The 19,466-nt window shown below is 41.7% G+C and overlaps 1 protein-coding gene across 1 annotated transcript in view; it reads left to right on the top strand.

The window, feature by feature from the left end:
* Positions 1 to 856: 856 nt before the first annotated feature.
* Positions 857 to 19,466, top strand: part of LOC134380878 (keratin, type II cytoskeletal 8-like) — a 63,985-nt gene continuing 45,375 nt past the window's right edge. Inside the window, 1 exon segment of the mRNA XM_063101013.1 lies at positions 857 to 906. Coding sequence (XP_062957083.1) covers positions 857 to 906 — 50 coding nt within the window.

The following is a 19,466-nucleotide window of genomic DNA, read 5'->3' as shown; positions in this document are numbered from 1 at the left end:
GGGTGCAGCGCTGGGAGCGCGGCGACGCTCCCGCCGCGGGTTCGGATCCTATATAGGAATGGCCAGTGCACTCGCTGGCTGAGTGCCGGTCACGAAAACGACAAAAAATAAATAAATAAATAAATAAAATAAAAAAAAATAAAAATGGCCTGAGACTCTGAGGCCTCTATATAACCAAATGATTATATTGTAAATTTGTATGTTTGTAACAAATTTAATATCTGTAAAGTGCTTAGAACTATACCTGGCTTGAAGAAAACAATATATGAGTTTCTTTTAAAAAAAAAATTTATTTATTTATTTATTTTATTTTATTTTCTGTAAAGATAACCGGTAAGGGGATCTTAACCCTTGACTTGGTGTTGTCAGCACCATGCTCTCCCAAATGAGCCATGGGCCAGCCCCTAACATATGAGTTTCTTAAGCAAGAAAACAAACATAAATAAAATAAAAACCTGGCAATCCTTACCTCCTTGCTAAATTAGGAAAGACAGCCCATCTTTACACCCCTCCTTTGTCACCTTCCACCCCCATTTCCCTTCTCCCTCTCACTCCCACTTGCTGCTTTTTACTTTTACCAGGTTTTATTGGTCTGTGAATGTTAGGAGGGGAAAGGGCCCTGGTTCCTATACCCTTGGAGAGCAGTTCTTCTAAAAGCCTGGTGGCAAATAAACTCCCATGTTGTCCTGCTGCATGGTACAGGCTTGCACTCAAGAAATACCTCTCTGAAGGTGTAACTTTGGGGACAGTGAATGGGCCCAATTTGGCCCCTCAGGTCTCACTGAATATGCAAACACTCGGTTTGTAAGATCAGACCTGGTGGGTCACTTCAGCATCGATTTCCTTCCCTGAGCTGATGGTCGTTGCTGAGGATGAAGATGCGTGTGAAGATGATGATATAAGAATGTAAGATGATGAAGGCAACGGCTTCCGTGCAAATGTTCATTAATCCTCAGAAACAGTTATCGTTTTTAACCTCCCTGTTTAACACACCTACAGAGGTTTTCTGAGTTTCTCAAGTTTCAAACAGCATGTAACAGGCAAAGCAGAGATTCAAACCCAGGTCTGCCTTTATTCATACACAGGGATACTTCAAAAAGCTCGTGGAAAAAACAGAATTAAAAAATAATACAAATCTTCCCGTGAACTTTTTGAAGTGCCCTTGTCCATTTCTTTGCCTATAACTTAAATACCTGACACTGGGTGATTTACAAAGAAAACAAAATTTATTGCTTACAGTTTCAGAGGCTGGGCAGTCCAAAGTCCAGGGAACACATCTGGTGAGGGTCTTCTTGGGTGGTGGCTTTACAGCAGTGCAGGGGTCTCACATGGCAGAAAATGGCAGAGCAGAGTGTGCTTCTCATGTGCTCTTCTTTCAAAGTCCTCAGAACCACGCCTCTGACCACCATTACTAATCCATTCACAATGGCTCGGTCCTACAGTCTAATCACCTCTTCAAGGCCCCATGTCTCAATTACTATAATAGGATTTCCCACTCACTTGACATGGTCACAGTGGAGACTAAGTTTTGGGGGGACGTTCAACCCAAGGCAGCCCTAGCGTACTCTTCATGAGGCACTGTGCTGAAGGCCGTGCTTATATCATCTCTAATTCTTGCCACAATACTGCAAGCAAGAGAGGCATCAGTGTCCCTTTTATATAGCTGTGGTAGATGAGGCTCAGAGGAGCTAAGTGATTTGTGCAAGGTTCTAGCTAAAAAGCGACAGAGCTGGTATTTGAACGAAGGATTTTCAAGTTGTTTTAACACGTCGTTTTGTTGTTCCAGGCCTATGGGTCATTTTTATTTTCTCCTTCAAATTTCAAAAATATTTTTCAAATTTTCAATAATAAGCATATAGGGCCGAGCCCGTGGCGCACTCGGGAGAGTGCGGCGCTGGGAGCGCAGCGACGCTCCCGCCGTGGGTTCAGATCCTATATAGGAATGGCCGGTGCACTCACTGGCTGAGTACCGGTCACAAAAAAGACAAAAATAATAATAATAATAAGCATATATTACTTTTACTTTTATTATTCTATAGTCTTTTAATTACATAAGTAATACACGACTACATGCTCATAAAAAATGTAACACTAGAAGTTATATTGCTTTTCTAATGAGGAGAAGAGATTATAAAAATGATGTTATTGCATATTCCTTTAGGTCTACTAATGACTCCATAGTTGTTATCATTAACAATTCTTACAGAGAGAAATGGACTAGGCTTGTGGCAATATCCCAATTTTTCATATGAAGACCCTGGTACATGGTGAGCGTGCTCTTCAACATCATTTATGTTGGGAGATTAAGTGCATCTCTCATCCTCCTGCTCCTTCCTAGTCTGCAGACACTGGGGCAGTTGGGTGGGCAGCAAGTTTCTCTTGTTTGTCTTAGAGCAGGATTGTGATTGCGGTGCAGCGTGTCAGCACATAAGGGAGTATTGGTGGTAATCAGAACCCTGAAGCCCTGAGCATTAATAGGATAAGAGCAGGATACAGATGGCCCACTAAGTGGAGAAATTGGGATGAATTTAATGAAGGGACTACTTAAAAGGGGTGGGCAGGGTTCAGGGAAACCAATACACGATGATCAAATATCCAGGGTAGCAACAGCAAAAGTTACCAGCCTAGGCCTGAAGGAGCAAGAGGAAGGAGCAGTTAGGGAAACCTTAAGAGAGAGCTATAGAGAGGGCCTGCCGGAGCTCTGGCCTTACATGATACAACACAGTCATTACCAACCCACAGCTGGGCACTAGGGGAATATTCCAACCTCTTTCCCCCACCTTCTGATCTCCTGCCGGTGCCTTCCATTGGCAGAATCCAACCAGAAGGTGGGGGCAAGGGAGCATGGTTGGTGCAACTCATAATGCCCAACTTCTAGAAGCAGAGAGAAGGGTGATGGGTGGATCTGGAGGGGCTAATAGACCACAAGCAGCATTGCCCTGCCACGCTAGCCACGGGTAGAGGAAGACAAAAAAGGATCTGCAGGGCTCCCAGAATGCGGGGCATGGGAGAAGGGGCCAGGTAGACTATTTATTTTAGAATGGTTTTATGGTTACAGAAAAATTGTGAAGATAGTACAGAGACTTCCCTCTACCAGTTTCCCCTATTACTAACATTTTACATTAATATGGAACCTCTGTAATGATTAACAAGCCAATATTGATATATTGCTATTAATTAAAGTCCATAGTCTTTCCAGATGTCCTTAGTTTCTCTCCAGTGTTCTTTTTCTGTTCTGTTGAGCAATACTGGTCAGATATTTTATAGGATGCCCCTCTATTGGAATTTGTCTGATGTTTTTCTCCTGATAAGACCAGGATTATGCATTACTGAGAGGAGAACCACAGAAGTAAAGTACCGTTCTCATCACATCACATCAAGGGTACACGCTATCACCCTGATTTACGACTGTTGGCATTGACCTTGATCACCTGGCTGAGGTAGTGCTTGTCAGGTTTCTATACTGTAAAGTTACTCTTTTTCCCCTTTTCAATGTTGTACTCTTTGGAAGGAAGTCACTATGCTCAGTCCAGGAATGAGTGAGGAATTTTGTCCCCTCCTTGAGGGTGGAGTATTTACGTAAATTATTTGATATTCTTCTGCAGATTTCTCTTTTCTCTCCTATTTATTACTGTATTCAATCTTTTTTTTTTTTTTTTTTTTTTTGTGACCAGTAAGGGGATCGCAACCCTTGGCTAGGTGTGGTCCGCACAAGCTTAGCCAGAGAGCGCACCGGCCACCCCTATGTAGGATCCGAACCCGTGGCCTCGGCGCTCCCAGCGCCGCACTCTCCCGAGTGAGCCACAGGGCCGGCCCTGTATTCAATCATTTATTTAAATTAGTATGGACTCATGGAAATTTATATTATACTTTTTTTATTATCCGATACTCTTGTTGCTCAAACTGTTCCAGCTTTGGTCATTGGGAGATTTTTCAGTTGGCTTCTATGCCTTTTTGACAAGCCTCTACCAGAGTTTTTTGTTTTAGTTTGTGTGTGTGTGTGCGTGCGTGCGTGTGTGCGTGCGTGTGTGCATGTGTGTGTGTGTGTGCGTGTGTGTGTGTGCGTGTGTGTGTGCGCGCGTGTGTGTGCGCGCGTGTGTGTGCGTGCGTGTGTGTGTGCGCGCGCGCACTTTCTTACTTTCTGGCATTATAAGATGCTCCGGGCTTATCTTGTATATTTCTTGCACTGGACCTAGAATTGGTCCTTTCTCTGAGGATTCCTGGTTCCTTTTATTGGAAAATGATGTTAGAAACTAAGATCTGGACGCTAGCTATGCTTCTGGCGACTAAGGTTTTGTTTCTTTTAGGCCCTCTTAGCTGACAGAGGAAAAATACACTTGTGTATACTAACCCATATCCATACATATTTCTATATGTAATCTGTATTAAGCTGAGTTCATACTGTCTCCAACTCTAATTCTTTACCACATGAATTATTCTAGATTCCTCTCCTTGCTTAGCTGTGAATTTCCACTCCAAAAGTGACAAACTTGGCTCCCACCATCTGCCATTTATTTATGTAATTGTTCACTTACAAAACACATGTATAGCAGTATCAGAACTGTTAACCTGTACCGCTGTGGTTAACAACTTATCGTTTTGTATTGATACAGTGCTTTATCAACTAGTAACTTGAAGATTCCTTCATGCATTTTTGTGGCTTGATAGCTCACTTCTTACCTTTGATTAATATTCCAGAGTCTGGATGCACCACAGTTTCACCTATTGAAGGACATCTTAGCTGCTTCAAGTTTTTGACAATTATGAATAAAGCTTCTATAAACATTTATGTGCAGGTTTCTGTGCGAACATAAGTTTTCAAATCAATTGGGTAAATACCCAGGAGCTTGATTCCTGGATTGTATGGAATGACTATGTTTAGCTTTGCAAGAAACTGCCAAACTGTCTTCCAAAGCGACTATACAATTTTGCATTCCCACCAGCAACAAATGAGGGTTCCTGTTGCTCTGAGCCTTTCTTTTTAATTCCAATTATGTATCTCACAACACGAAGAAAATCTCCTAGCCAATCTCCTTTGCTACAGAAGGCAGGGTTTCCATAAGAAGAAGTAGTGACTGCAGCATGAGTCCTCATAATTTCCATAGTTTTGAAAGTCTTTATTAATGTATTATGCAGACTTACAGCCCAGACTTTATTTTCTATTCTCTCGCCTTCCCCCTAGGGGCTATTTTCCAACCCAAATCGTTCTTGCTAATTTTTGCAACTTCTCTTATTTACCTATGCCCATTCTAGGGTAAATATGACGGACAAAATAGGACCCTAACCTGTGCTACAGGGTTGGATTCAATAAAACTGCACCAAGGCCATCCAATTTCAACTGGCCCATTGGTTTTTCTCTAACCTAGGACCTAACACCCATTTTTCTATTATTTTCACTTCTGATCAGACCCCTCTATTAAGCTTCTCTCAGCATTAAACTGTTATAACTATATCATATATAGGAATTTGTATTACAAATATTCATTTCAATTAATTAGCAGTGGCCTTATGATGAATCTGTCCCAGGATTCTCTATGTCCATGGCTCCAAGAGACACCAGTTCACAAAGGACATCTGGAGCTGCAGTATTTTTGCAATGTGAGGGGAGGTGATGATTCCCTGGATGAAACAAGGGAGGAATATGTAGGGGACCCCCCAGGATACTTGGAATTCATTACACAGTCAAACAGTAGTTCTATGATATGGAAAAGGAGCTTCATTCATTGACACTCAAGACAAACGTATGTAAACTGGGTCCCAAAATGTCCTCGTGTATATGGTAGTCAGGACAAATTAACCAGCAGGAGCCTTCATAGTATAAAGATGTGACCTACTGGAGAAATTAAGAACTTGTCACCTTTTCCTTTGCCAACACTTGGGCTGTACCACGGGCTGTTCACTGTGGGCTGTTCCACGGGCTGTTCACTGTGCTGGGTGCTAGCACCCCAGACTCACAATACAATGGAGGAGACCAACATTCCCACAAGTCATCACTATCGGATGCAGTGCACACAGTAACAAAGGGACACAAGTCAGTTTTGATGATGCAGATCCAGTTAGTAAAGGCAACAAGTTAAGTGGCGATTTCAACAGCAGCCTCTGCATACACAGAACCAGGCCAGTCAACCTCAGGGGCCATAGTTATTTTTTCAGGCTTATGCTAAATTACTGCAATGAGCTTTTGGTTGATGGATTTGAAAGAGAGGATGAATTCCCTTGAGTTTTTTAGGCTATTGTGGAGGAAAAGATGGTGGGAGGTAGAGGAAGAAGCCCAGCAGTGGAGCCTAGAGCTCTGCGGCAAGAGCAGCAGAGATATTTATTAGAGGAGCAGCTGCACCCCACACTCACCAGTTTCCAAAGCTTCCCTGTCATTTGGAGAGAAGACAGCGAACATTTTAAGGACACAGTGGAATGCAAGCAATGGATGGGTCAACACGGCTGGCTGGGCTGGTGATTTTGTAATTATGAAGCAGATTTTTCAGACAGAATGGTTACCCCAACTGTGTAATTAAGAGGATCATTAAGGGATGTTGCTGGGCTGTGCATCACCCTGGGGCTGGAGCTACCACATGGTTACAATAGAAAAATGCAGTCAGGCTTCATCATAAGGCCACTGCTAATTAATTGAAACAAATATTTGCAATAAAAATTCCTATATATGATATATTTGCAACAGTTTAGAGGGGTCTGATCAGGGGTGAAAATAATAGAGAAACAGGTGTTAGGCCCTAGGTTAGAGAAAAACCAATGGGCCAGTTGAAATTGGATGGCCTTGGTGCAGTTTTATTGAATCCAACCCTGTAGCATTGGTTAAGATCCTATTTTGTCCATCATATTTACCCTAGAATGGGCATGGGTAAATTAGAGACATTCCAGAAATTAGCAAGATTGATCTGAGTTGGGATATAGCCCGTAGGGGGAAGGTGAGAGAAAAGAAGATAAAAGCTGGGCTGTAAGTCTGCGTAATACATCAAAAAAGACTTTCAAAATTATGAAAAGTTTTTTTTTCAAGAGTAGAAATTAGCCACTTCCATCTCTCCTGAGCACAAAGAAGAAATAAACTTCAATTGCAGAATGGGGAATTCGAACCAAGCACAAAATTTGACATTTTGGATTCTAAAACAAGACTACACAGATATTTGATCTAAATCCCCGAAACACTTTAGAACTGCAAAGAGGCTGTAAATCCTAACACAGGCTCCCTCCATGTTCTGCACAAATTTTCACTTTTCTTCATGTTACTCTGGACATCTTCTGTGTTGGAAACCGTTAAGCAGCCTTTGCTAGATGAAAACACTACTTCAGAAAAAATATAGGCCAAATCATTAACGAAGGATCTAATCTCATTCCTCTGAAGGAAGGTCAGTCTGTAGATTGTAACTGAATCCACTTAAGGCTTAGGTACACATTACATATCCTTTGAAAGTTACTTCCAAACTTAGGACTCTAAAATGATTAATTTCCCTGTACTCCAGTGCCTGCTACTGTGCTCAACTCATAGTAGGTATTTAATAAGTATCATTACTAGAGAACACAGGTAGATTCATCAGGGCTCTTACTTAAAATGCTAGGAATTTACTTTTTTTTTTTTTTTTTTTTTGTCGTTTTTTCGTGACCGGCACTCAGCCAGTGAGTGCACTGGTCAGTCCTATATAGGATCCGAACCCGCGGCGGGAGCGTTGCTGCGCTCCCAGCGCAGCACTCTACCAAGTGCGCCACGGGCTCGGCCCGGAATTTACATTTTTAATGACTCCTCCAAGTGTTTTTGAAAACTCCTGGCCTAAGGCGTTACTACTGGACTTGAAGTAACATACCTGGGAACAGCATCCTAGGAGAGAGTGAATGTGAGGATCTCAGTGATCAGTCAGTCAGGAATCTATCTGGTTAACAAATTCAATCTGTGACTACTTAGCCAGCCAGGCTGTCATGGCATAGATAAAAGCGAGAAAGACCTGCTGAAATAAGCCTCGAGTTCCCTGTGTTTCACAGTGCCTCACCGGGTGTGTGTGGAGATTGTGAGAAGCTGGCTCATGCATCACGTTCAGTGCCGAATTATGAATCATGTCATTCCAATGGCCCCTTCTCTGCTGCAGTGGTCTGGCAAGGCAGGAAGGCTCATCAATGGTGACAGCCAGAGGCCAGCAATATCCTTAGTGCTCCAAAAGCCATGTTCCTCCAGCTGCGATATGAAAAACCCCAGGATACATCTAGCATCTTCCTGGTTTGTCAATTTTATTCAATGTTTGGTAATTAACATTTTTTAAAACATTAACATAAAGGTGTATGTATTATATTATCGAATGAAAAATTCACATGAGCTTTTAAAAGAAACTAAGAGACTTCAAAGAAATTTCTCCCCTGAAAAAGTTCTGGCAGAGGCTCCAAAATCCCAGGGATATGTATTTACTCTCCTTCATCTAAGAGGATAGAGCAGCGCTGTCCATGGAACTTTCTGCCATCGTGGAAATGTTCTATATAGACACATGTGCTATTGAGCACTTGAAATGTGGCTGGTGATGCTGAGGAAGTGAATTTTAATTGTATTCAACTTTAATTAGTTTAATTCATTTAAATTTAAATAGCCACATGTGGCTAGTGGCTACTGCATTGAGCAGGTTTACAGGAAAACTTGACGTTTTAGTCCCAACTTCTCCCAAGAAAGGTGTTTGGGATTTAGGAAGAATTTAGGGTATGGAGCAGTACAGGAGGCTTCTGTAGAGTTTTCCCTCTGTCAGTGATTCCCCGCTTCTGCTCCTAACCCTCTATTCACCTGAGAACCCGCCTTCCAATCTGTAGACAGAAAGAGGTGAGGGAGAAAGAAAGAGCTGCTTCTGCGGAGAGTCAAGACTAGTGACAAGTGAGTGCAGGGAAGCTGAGACCCATCCTGGGCGTCTTGTGCCCCCTCTGCAAGATCTTCAAAACCCTGCAGGTAGTCATTTCCAAGTTCACCTTATAGAGATGGAAACTGAGGCTCGGAGGTGGAAATATTTATTGACCCAATGACTTGGCGAATGAAACGGGAGTAGAACTGTCAGCCTCCAACCACCGTGAGCTGGTTCCTGTAATGAACCTGTGCCCTTCTCCAGAGAAGATGATGGATGGTTCTTCACTAGCCTGAGAAGTTGCTGAGATTTCAAAGCAAAACATTATCCTTGTAATTTGATTGTATGTGTCATGTGATTTACAAATGCCCCTCTGACCTAGTAATTCCTGTGCTAGCGATTTAGCCAAAGCAAATCATGGGGAAATATTAACAATATTATATGAAGTAGGAAAAAAGAACACAAAATTTATATACACATATATATATATATACACACACACACACATACACACATATATGTATAATCTCAAAAGCTTTTTTAATGCATGTGTACATCTATTATAAAAATTGGAAGAAAATACAGTGATTATCTCTGAGTAGCAGGGTTATAGATGATTTTAGTTTTCTACTTTATACTTTCTGTACTTTTCAGTTTTTCTTTAATAAACATTACTTTTATAATTGGGAAAGCTAATTATAAACACCAGCAGCTCATTTATTAAAAACAATTTGGTATCTTGTATTCAGTGAGAGTGCACAATATCCTCTTCACTGTTGAGGGTATTTATTAGCATGCTTTGGTCCCGCCCTGAGGGAGTGGGTGTTCCAGAGCAGCATGGAATTCTAAACACCCACTTCACTTCCCGGGTAAGTTTTCTCTGAAGAGTGCCCTGATAGAGGTAGGCATGTTCAAGAGGCAATGTCAAGGGACAAGAAGCAGGTAGCTTGACTGAGGAGGTCTTTTGGGAAGAGCCAGTTAGAGATCTTTTCACATGACCAGGAACTGGGACTGCTCTGGATAGCAAGCAGCTATTGACAGAATGTGCAGCCTCAGAGGCACATGGTAGAAAAGGTGGTGCCTTTTCTAATTTACAAAAAGGTGACTTCCAGACGAACAGTAGCCCTGTGTAGGCTCTTTAGTGTCAGCAACTCGATCATATTCAGAGTGAAATGCAAACCTGGCAAACACATGCAGAGGCTATATAGGAAGTGCCCGCACAAGAGCCTTCAAAAGTGGAAGCAAATGCCTAGACTTCAAGCTCGCCTAGTTTCTAACCACGGACATGCAATTCCAGGCTCATCTCTACCTCAGGGTTGGCTTTTGGTTGAAGCTGATGGGCTTTATCTTTTGAAAGCAGCTGCTGAGGGAATTGGGTAAAATGCAACTTAGAACTAAGCACTGGTTTCTAAGGTGTTGAGAGAGCCCATTACCCCAGCAAGCCAGCTCCTCCCAGACCCCTGACAGATGCAGCATTGGCTGAGAGCAGGGCTTTCTGCAGTGCTGTGCTGCTCCCACTGAGAATGCACTGCTTTGCAGTCAGGGCACGTAACATTGCATTAGACATCTCCCAGCTTGCCACATCCTGTTATGTTGCATCCCATCAGCCTAAGCTGTGATGGAGGCGAACACAACCTGGGGTGACACGTAGCACTTTGTAATGCATCATAGCATTTAAATCTACATGGCCAAGTTGCACACATTGGCTTGGACACAAGACACTCATTATTCAGAGAATGTGATCTAATGTGCAGGCACTGCTGGCTGAGAGTATAAAATGCATCAAGGGAGAGCATTTGTGTCACACTCCATCTGAGAGCCAAAGTTCATCCGCTACATTGAATGATCAGCTCTGCACCAGAAAACACCACACCCACTGTGTCCTTATGAGAGGGGAGCTGACAAATGAAAACATTCCAAACTCTCGGGAAGAGGACGATGCCCCCAATGCACTGTGGGAGGGGTCATGCCCTGTAAGCACATTTTCTTCAAGTCCTGATGCTGATGGGTACAAAGAGCAAACAACTTCTGAAGCATATGACTGGATTAACAGGTGCCACCTCAACTCAGAATAATGCTCAATGATCTTGTTATCATCATCTTCTAACCAATAGATTCATATATTAAAGACTTTTCAGGAGAGCCATGATGATCAATGATGAATGAATGAATGGCCCGAGGCCCTAAAGCCAACCTTCCACTTCAAATCCAGACTTGACACCAGAATTCTACAGCCTCCTCCTCCAGTTGCTCCTGGCAGGACTGGGACCTGCAGTACCTCATGTTCTCCAAACCCAACTCAAGGAGCAATAACGGAACATCCGCCCTCAAAGACAGAAGCATTGGCCAGTGATTTAAGCTGTTAGTTTCATGGCAGGCTGAGACTCCTTGTAACTTCCTCTTAAGAAAAGGAGATTTGTTGCAATTTCAGTAGGGCTCCAAAAGCTCATACTCTCTCTTTACATTACAGGTGCTTCCTCTCTTATCCTTTTTTAAGACTCCATATTCTAAGGTTCTCCTGGTCCAGTCAGAGAGCAAGGAAAGTATCTGGGAAGAGGGGTTAGGGCTATGTTTCTCAGAAGAGCTTTTCTGTTGAGTGGAATTGGAACCCTCCAATGGATAAGTGGCCTATCCAATGACAGGGGGGTGAGTGGCAGGCCCGGGGCCATGGTGATGTCAGGTAGTCCTTCAGTTCTCAAACCCCACCACTCTTTCCTGATGTGACTAAATTCTTACCTTCCTCCTTAGCCAAGACTATTTGGTTGGCAAGAACAGAAACCCACTCCAAGTAGCTCAATCAAAACCTGCAGGCAGATCTTGCAAGAACCAGAACTGGAAAGCCATCTGAGTCAAAGCAGCTTCTCTCGCATCTCACTTGGTGCCTTTCTCTCTCTGGCCTCTCACCTTAACTTTCCTTTGTCTGTCTCTCTCACCTCTGTTTATCTCTATCTCTATCTCTGTCTTTTTCAGTCTATCTGTCTCTCTTAGCCAGCTTCCTCTGCCTCTCTTTGTGCACATACACAAATATAGCCACCTCAGCCCATTTTAATTCTCTTCAGTTCAAGAGACTGGCTGAAAAAAAGTACTCACCTCTTGTAGTTCCAATAGAAATTCCCAGAACACTTAGGCTCATGTTGGGTCTACCCCAGTCCAATCAGTGTTAGCCTCTGATAGTCCACCTAGCCCATTCAGTATAGCCTGGGTGGCAGGGCCACATGGTGCACACACAGCTGTCTTCCTCCATTCCTGGGACTGTAGGAAGTTCTCAGGAAAGGGCACTGTGGGCTGGACATGCACCTCCAAAGGCATCCTTGACACTTCTATTTTCTCTCCACACTGATCACATCCTCCACCTTCTCTTCCAACCAAAACTTCATACAAATCATGGTCCAGTGGAGGAGAATAGGCTTGGGAGTCAGACAGACTTGGGTTCAAATACTGGCTCTGTGATTGACAGCCACATGACCTTGATTAAGGAGCATAAACCTCAATTTCTCCATAAGAATAGTGGATATAACTTGTATTCCAAGAGGTGATTTTGAGGAATAATGACTCATTTTGGAAAGCGTAACCTAAATTCAGAATCTCGACTTCACTTTCCAGGTACTCTATAGTCACTAATTTCTGGCTTCTGCTCCTACTGTTCCCTTGAAATTGTTTTCAGTAATGTCAACTATGACCTCTCTGTTGCTAATCTTTGTCCTATGCTTATCCATCCTCTGTTTAGAATTGGCACTATTGACCACTCTCTCCTTCTTAAAAAATGCCCTTTCTACTGCTTCTGTAACAATATGTTCTATGTTTTTACAAATCCACATCAGTTTCTTTAAATTTATTTTAATATATAAATGAGGAAAAAGAATTCAACAATCATTTGCATCACCAAAATTAACTACAGCTAACATGTTTAATTCTTTTTAAATTCTTTCCTTTATGAAAATCACTCTGTCTTTTTGTAAAAATTTTTACTTGCTCATGATGTAAATTCAACTAATATGGAAAGTAAAAACAATTAAAAATTTTAAAACAACCCAAATCCCTCCATCCTGAAATTCTATTCTCTATCAAGGATAGCACAAGAAAAACTCTTTGTGGAAAAGTCTAGAGCCAGTTTTATTTATTGTTACTGACTAGACAACAACAACAACAAAAATCTCTTATCTGTGTTCATATCATTTAACTAGGTTAGCTTAACAAGACTGTGTCTCAATGTTCAGGTCTAAGCAATTGAAATAATATATATAAAATGCCCAGCACAGAACCCAGTATGAGGTCAACAGTTATGACCTGCAGGCCAAATCCAGCCCACAAACTGTATTTGAAAATAAAGTTTTATTGACACACAAGTATGTCCACTTGTTTATGTATTGCCTGTGCTGCTTTCCTGCCTCAACAGCAGAGTTGAGTAGTTGTTACAGGGATCGTATGGTCTGTAAACCCTAAAATACTTACTATCTGTCCCTTTACAAAAAATGTTTACCAACCCTATTCCCCAACACACATGCTCACTCTTTTCCCTGTAGGATCGGAAAAACTGTCTATTGAAAGGAACCTTACACTTCACTTTTTAATCTAACACCTTGTTTTCTGCAAAAGCAGTTTCCATAAAATCTAGATATGTGCCCTATCATCTTTAACCACCTCCAAAAAAGAGAAGTTCCCCTGTACTCCATAATTTCCATTTTTACATGTTATTATCTTTGGAAGGTAAGCTCACATCTATGTCCAGAGACCCTCCTACATTCGAGGCAGAATGATACTTCAATTTAAAACTATCTATATTCAGAAATTTGCCCTGTTACCTTCACTTGGTCAGATGAACCATGCCCAATTGCAAATAAACTGTCAATATCAACCACAGTGTGGCTGTGGCACTTCAAAAGTGGGATGAGAGGGGGAAAAAAGTGAAATTGCATCTGATTTGAGTAAAGCCCAAGAAATGAAATGATAAGTCCATTAAAGATAATTTTGAAATGGTCTATATTTTAAAAGAGTTTTGCTGCTGCTGCAATGACTTTGAAATGCACCTGAGCAGGACTCACCTGGTCCTTCTTCTTGGGGAATGGGCAGCTTTCCACACAGGAATACCTGTAGAGATCATTTCTGATTCTGTGAATTGCCATCTGCATTCACTATCTCTCATGTACCAATTTGTAGAGTGATGAGGGGGGTAAGATAGGAGAAAGGATTAATCGTCTGCTTTCCAGTGACTGGGAATGTTGAGAATAGATATTTAGCAGAGGGTGAAATAAGGAATCTTCACACTTTATATGTGTTTGTACATGGAAGATATTATCAATATACCAGCCTTTCAGATATCCACTTGCCTTCTATCACCGAAAATTAGAGACAGAAATTTTACTTAACTCTGTGTTATCTACTCTTTGCAACCTGAAGTAGAGGTAGGCTAGTTACCCCAAAATATGTCGAGACAGGCACATATGTTTAACTTATAAAAATGGCTGACATGCGGCTTATTCTATTTCCTCCTCCATGGACAACAGAGTAAGCATCTATAAACGTCCTAAGAAATATTACAACCTTAGAGTCAACAGACCTAGAAAGTGTGGCTGTGGGCAAGTTTCTTAACCTGCTCTGTCTTAGTTTCCTGGTCTTGAAGATGGAGAAGTAATAGTAAGAGCTAACCTTTGTCAAGTCCTGACTAGGTATGGTTCTATCTGCTTTTCATGGGTTATTTCACTCGAGTATCACAACTGTTTAAGGTACATGCTATTATTGTCCCTTCCTGCATGAAGAAACCGAGGGAAGGGGAGTTCAAGCCATTAGTAAGAGGTGAAGCTGGGTTTGAACTTTGCAGTCTGGCTCCAAAGGTTGTTCTGCCTCTGATTAATAGTAGATTGCTAAAAAGATAAAAAGAGAAAAATTCATATCAATTTCTTATCATGTGCCTTGCATATAGTAAGCATGCAGTCAATGGTAGTGATCTGTAACAATGATGATGATCTTGATGAAAAGAATGATAAAAAACAAGGTGGTTTAGAAAGGGGATGACTACCATCCCTGCAAGGGCTTCTGGCCCCAAGCACACTATTCTCTTACTGGAAACAGGGCTTTCTTGTGCTTGCATCCAACTTGGGACAGAGATGATCTCCTGACATCACAGCACTGATGGAGTTCAAAGCAGCTGAGGCCAGCACTACCGCAGTTCTGGCTTTTGGTCTTTGACTACCAGGTTTGCGTTCAGCCTTTGCCTTCAGCCAGAGTCTCAAAATCAGAGATGACCCCATGGATTCACATGGGCTGCTGAGTAGAAATCAGGGATTGTTACTTTCAGCAGAGGAAGGCTTGGAGATGGGGCCCATTTAGGCTCATGGGCATCACTGAGAAACTGCAGGAGTAGCCCTCCTCTCAGAGTCCAGCCCGGGGCTTCTGTCTCTGCTCTAGCAGGCAAATGGGGAAAAGAAGGCTTGGGAGAGCTGAAGAAGAGAATGCAGGGAGGGCAGTAAGGAGAAGCAGTGGAATCCAGGCTGTGACAAGGAAAGGCTTTGGCAGGAACCGAGTCACAGGGAGATGAATGTTGAATGGGACGCATGGTGAAGGAGACGAGCAGTACTTCTGAAGAGTGGGCAAGTATCAGAAGAATTGAAAGCAAGAGCTCAAACAGATATTAGCACACTCATGTTCATAGCAGCATTATTCACAAAAGGTGGGAACAACCCAAATGTCCACAACAAAAGATTGAGTTCTGCCCCCTTCAGACTCCAGGAGACACCAGACTCCAGGAGAAGTGTCGCTGGTTGAGGCTGCAATATAGCCGTCATTACTTTTAGAGACGGGTGTCCTACAACTCATTACAACTTCATATATTCCTTCACCATCCTGTGGGAGAATGGGGTTCCTTGGGCTCAGGGGTTAGGGTGGGGTCAGCACATAGTCATCTCTGCACATTCTCCTGGCTCTGTACAGAAACCTACTGGGCAGTATGGCAGTTCTCCAAAATTAGACAGAATTACCATATAGTCCAGCAATTCCACTTCTGGGTATTTATCCAAAAGCATTGACAGCAAGGACTTGAACCGATGTGTGTACCTGCATGTTCATAGCAGCATAATCCACAGGAACCAAAAGGCAGAAGCAACCCAAGTGTCCATCAATGGATGAATGGATAAACAAAATGTGGTATATACTGACAATGGGATATTATTCAGCCCTAAAAAGGAAGGAAATTCTGACACATGCTACAACATGGATGAAACTTGAGATTATTCTAAGTGAAATAAACTGGACATAAAAGGACAAATACTGTATGATTCCACTTATATGAGTTATCTAGAGTAGTCAGAGTCATAGACACATAAAGCAGGTTGGTTGGTGGTTGTCAGGGCTGGGGGGGCAATGGAGAATAATTACTTAATAGGTACAGAGTTTCAGTTTATGAAGATAAAAAAGTTCTGGATGTGGATCGTGGTGATGGTTGCACAACATTGTGAATGTACTTAATGCCACTAAACTGTACATTTAAAAATGGTTAAAATGAAATACCATCCAGCTATTAGAAAAAAGAATGAAATAGTGTCATTTGCAGCAACATGAATGGAAATGGAGATCATCATGCTAAGTGAAATAGCCTGGCACAGAAAGACAAATACCGCATAATCTCACTCATATGTGAAATCTTAAAAAAAAAAAAAAAAGTGATCTTATAGAAGTAGAGAGTAGAATAGTGGTTACCCGAGGCTGAGAAAGGAAGAGGGGAGGAGGGGGTGAGAAGAGCATGGTCAGGGGGTACAAAGGGACATATAGACAGGAAGAATAAATTCTGGTGTTCTAGGGTGACTGTAGTTAACATTTGTTGTACACTTTTAAATAGCTAGAAGAAAGGATCTTGAACATAATCACTGCAAATAAATAACTATTTTTAAAATGGTTAAAATGGTAAAATACATGTTATGTGTATTTTGCCACAATAAAAAATAATTTTAAAAAAATAAAATCTCACAATAAAAAAAGAATGGACAAATATGAGGGATATAACTTAGTGATAGCAGTGGCCTTTTAATGTAAATCTATTGCATAGGTTTATGTTTACACTCAGTATTGGTGGCCAATGTGAAGGGAAAACTGGCTAAAGGTTTAGAATTTCCATTTTTGCCAACTGAACCAACCCATTGGTCAGAAATGGGGCCTATAATTTATTCCAGGGAGATGCTACAAAATTTTGGCAGTCCTGTTTTCCCACCAATCACTCCCCAGAAAGTTGCCCAAGGGAGACCTGATGGAGGACATTGTCACCAGGATTCTTGATGACTAGAACCGCAAGACAAGATCAGCAGGAAGGTAAGTCAATGGAGAAGACATTTTGTAGAGGATTCATAAAGGAAATGTACCTCACAGGGCCTGGTTTTCCAAAGCCTTGCAGTTTCAAATATTGACCTTGCAAGGACAGGAAATTTTCCTCAAGCTATGAAGTCTCTAGTGTAAGATAAAGAATTCTAACACGGCAAGGTTGCTGGCTCAAAGACAGACAAATTACTGATTGATATGTAAAGATACTGAGAAATTGTTGTAAGAAGGGAATGTTTGCTAAGATCAAGCTTTTGTTAATGGATCACTTAATTGTCTACTGAAATGGCATCTGTCTTGTTTCACTGAAAGTTACCAGCCTATATTGTTAAACTATAATCCCACCTATGTTCTCTTCCTGTAACTTCCTGGTCTGGAAAATAAATGCAGGAAGAGAACCCCAATTCGGGGTTAATTTCCCAAGGAAGGAATGCCTCTCCCTGGAGGGTTCTGGGGAAGTTAACCAATTCGGAGTTTCTCACTGCTCAGAAGAGATGGGCTTTGAGTAATCTTTTGTGGCTCCGTCACCCAGGGGAAGTGGGGTGACAAATCCGTGGGGGGCAAAGCAACAACATTTGCTGGCTTGCAGAGACATGCAGAAGAGTAGGCTGTGCCACCTGCCATGCATCAGGACACAAGTGCCTTCTTACACGCAGGGGGAATGTTGTCAGTGTCATGAGGTTCCACAGAGTCCTGTAGAAACCAAACTACAAGACTTCCAGTGACTCTGGTAGACTCCCTAGTGCTGGCAAATCAGGGCATCACAGGACTCTAGTCTCCCTATAATTAAACAGATAATTGAGAAATAAGAACATATTTTTCCAATATAAATTGATAGACACTGGTTGGTAACATTAGCATCAGGAATAAATTGAGCAGTAATCTGCAAAGGATGTTATTGCTATTATAAAAATAAAGATCTGTCTCCACAACCAATCAATTCAGCAGATATACACCAACAATCAAATTGTTAAAAATGACTTCTATAAATTTCCCAGTGTTCCACCTAACAGTGCCAGAAGCAGCTGTGATACAATTTAGGGCCGATATAACCATACGTCGAGAGTGCTTTTTCATTCTGATGTTTCTCGTTCCCTTCAAAGCAGTTGTAGTAGAGCCCACAGCTTTGTTTAGTGCACCCATGTGAAAACAAAGTGTATTTCACCCTATGGGTTAGCAAAGTCATTTTGGCAGAAATACTCAGGAATATATGCATTTAATATGGGAAGAATAATTCAATTTTCTTTCTATTATTTCAGCTACAAGGTTGCAATATCCTTAATTCTTCATTAAGCCCTCTGGCTTGCAAGAAAGTTACTGTTCTTTACGAGCTGCCATACCTCTTTCAAATGAATGTGGAAAAGACCCACACAGGGACGGCTAGAACCATGTATTTTTCAGTCTTATCTAACAGCCATTTCAATGAAACAAGAACAATTTCATATCTTTTCTTGATACCTGCAGCACTTAAAGATTCGTTCTGTCCAAAATTTGATTGTCTGTTAATGCCTAATCACCGAGCCACACCAGGATCTGTCGGTGGCTTTTTGTCCTTTGCATATTCATGTCAGCTGAAAAAGCAGTTAAATGCTGGCTGAACTGAAAGCAATTTTCCCAGCTGGGAGCCCTGACACCACAGGAATCCATCTTTAATATAACAGTTCCAAACTTAGTTCTTACATTGAGGTTTGTCTAGTAAGCTTAAATGGTGCCCAAGCTGAGACATGGTTTACTCCAGACACAATTAACAACAAGAGCAAAAACATAAACAGTAGCCACTGGACTCCTACTGAGCATTAAGTTCTTTCCTCAGAAAATGGGACACCAGGAGACATATCAAGACAAATAAACATGGTCCCTGCCCTCAAATAACTTACAATATAGTGAGGAAATGGCTAAAATGTTTAATGATTTGGGAATAACTAGGGTGAGTCTCATGGAAGAAATTTGTTTTTAGAAAAAAAATTTCTATTTCTCCCTAATATGGAGGTAGACAGGCTTTTCACAGGACAAAAGAAGCCACATCCTTGTCCTGAGTTCAAGGATCTAATGATCTTTCTTGAGGAAGAAATTAAAATGATGGCTGATATAATAAGGTGAGAGAAACGGAGGAATTCAGGGGCCGGGAAGGAGAGAGCAGTTGAGGGGGGCATGAATGAGGCATAGGTTTGACATAGAAATGATGTCCAGCCACCAATTAAAATCTGAGTCTGGAGCTCAGGAGCAAAGTCAAGAATAAAGATAAAGATTTAGAGGCCCTGTATTTTTGGAGTACTGGTCAGGTGTACTCTAGAATAATATGACCATCAAAATATTTAATTTCTTCTTCAACAGGTACTC

Source organism: Cynocephalus volans, chromosome 6, assembly GCF_027409185.1.
Source record: "Cynocephalus volans isolate mCynVol1 chromosome 6, mCynVol1.pri, whole genome shotgun sequence".
NCBI classification, from domain to species: domain Eukaryota; kingdom Metazoa; phylum Chordata; class Mammalia; order Dermoptera; family Cynocephalidae; genus Cynocephalus; species Cynocephalus volans.
The sequence above is the reverse complement of the archived record's forward strand: the minus strand, read 5'-3'. Positions and strand labels throughout refer to the sequence as shown.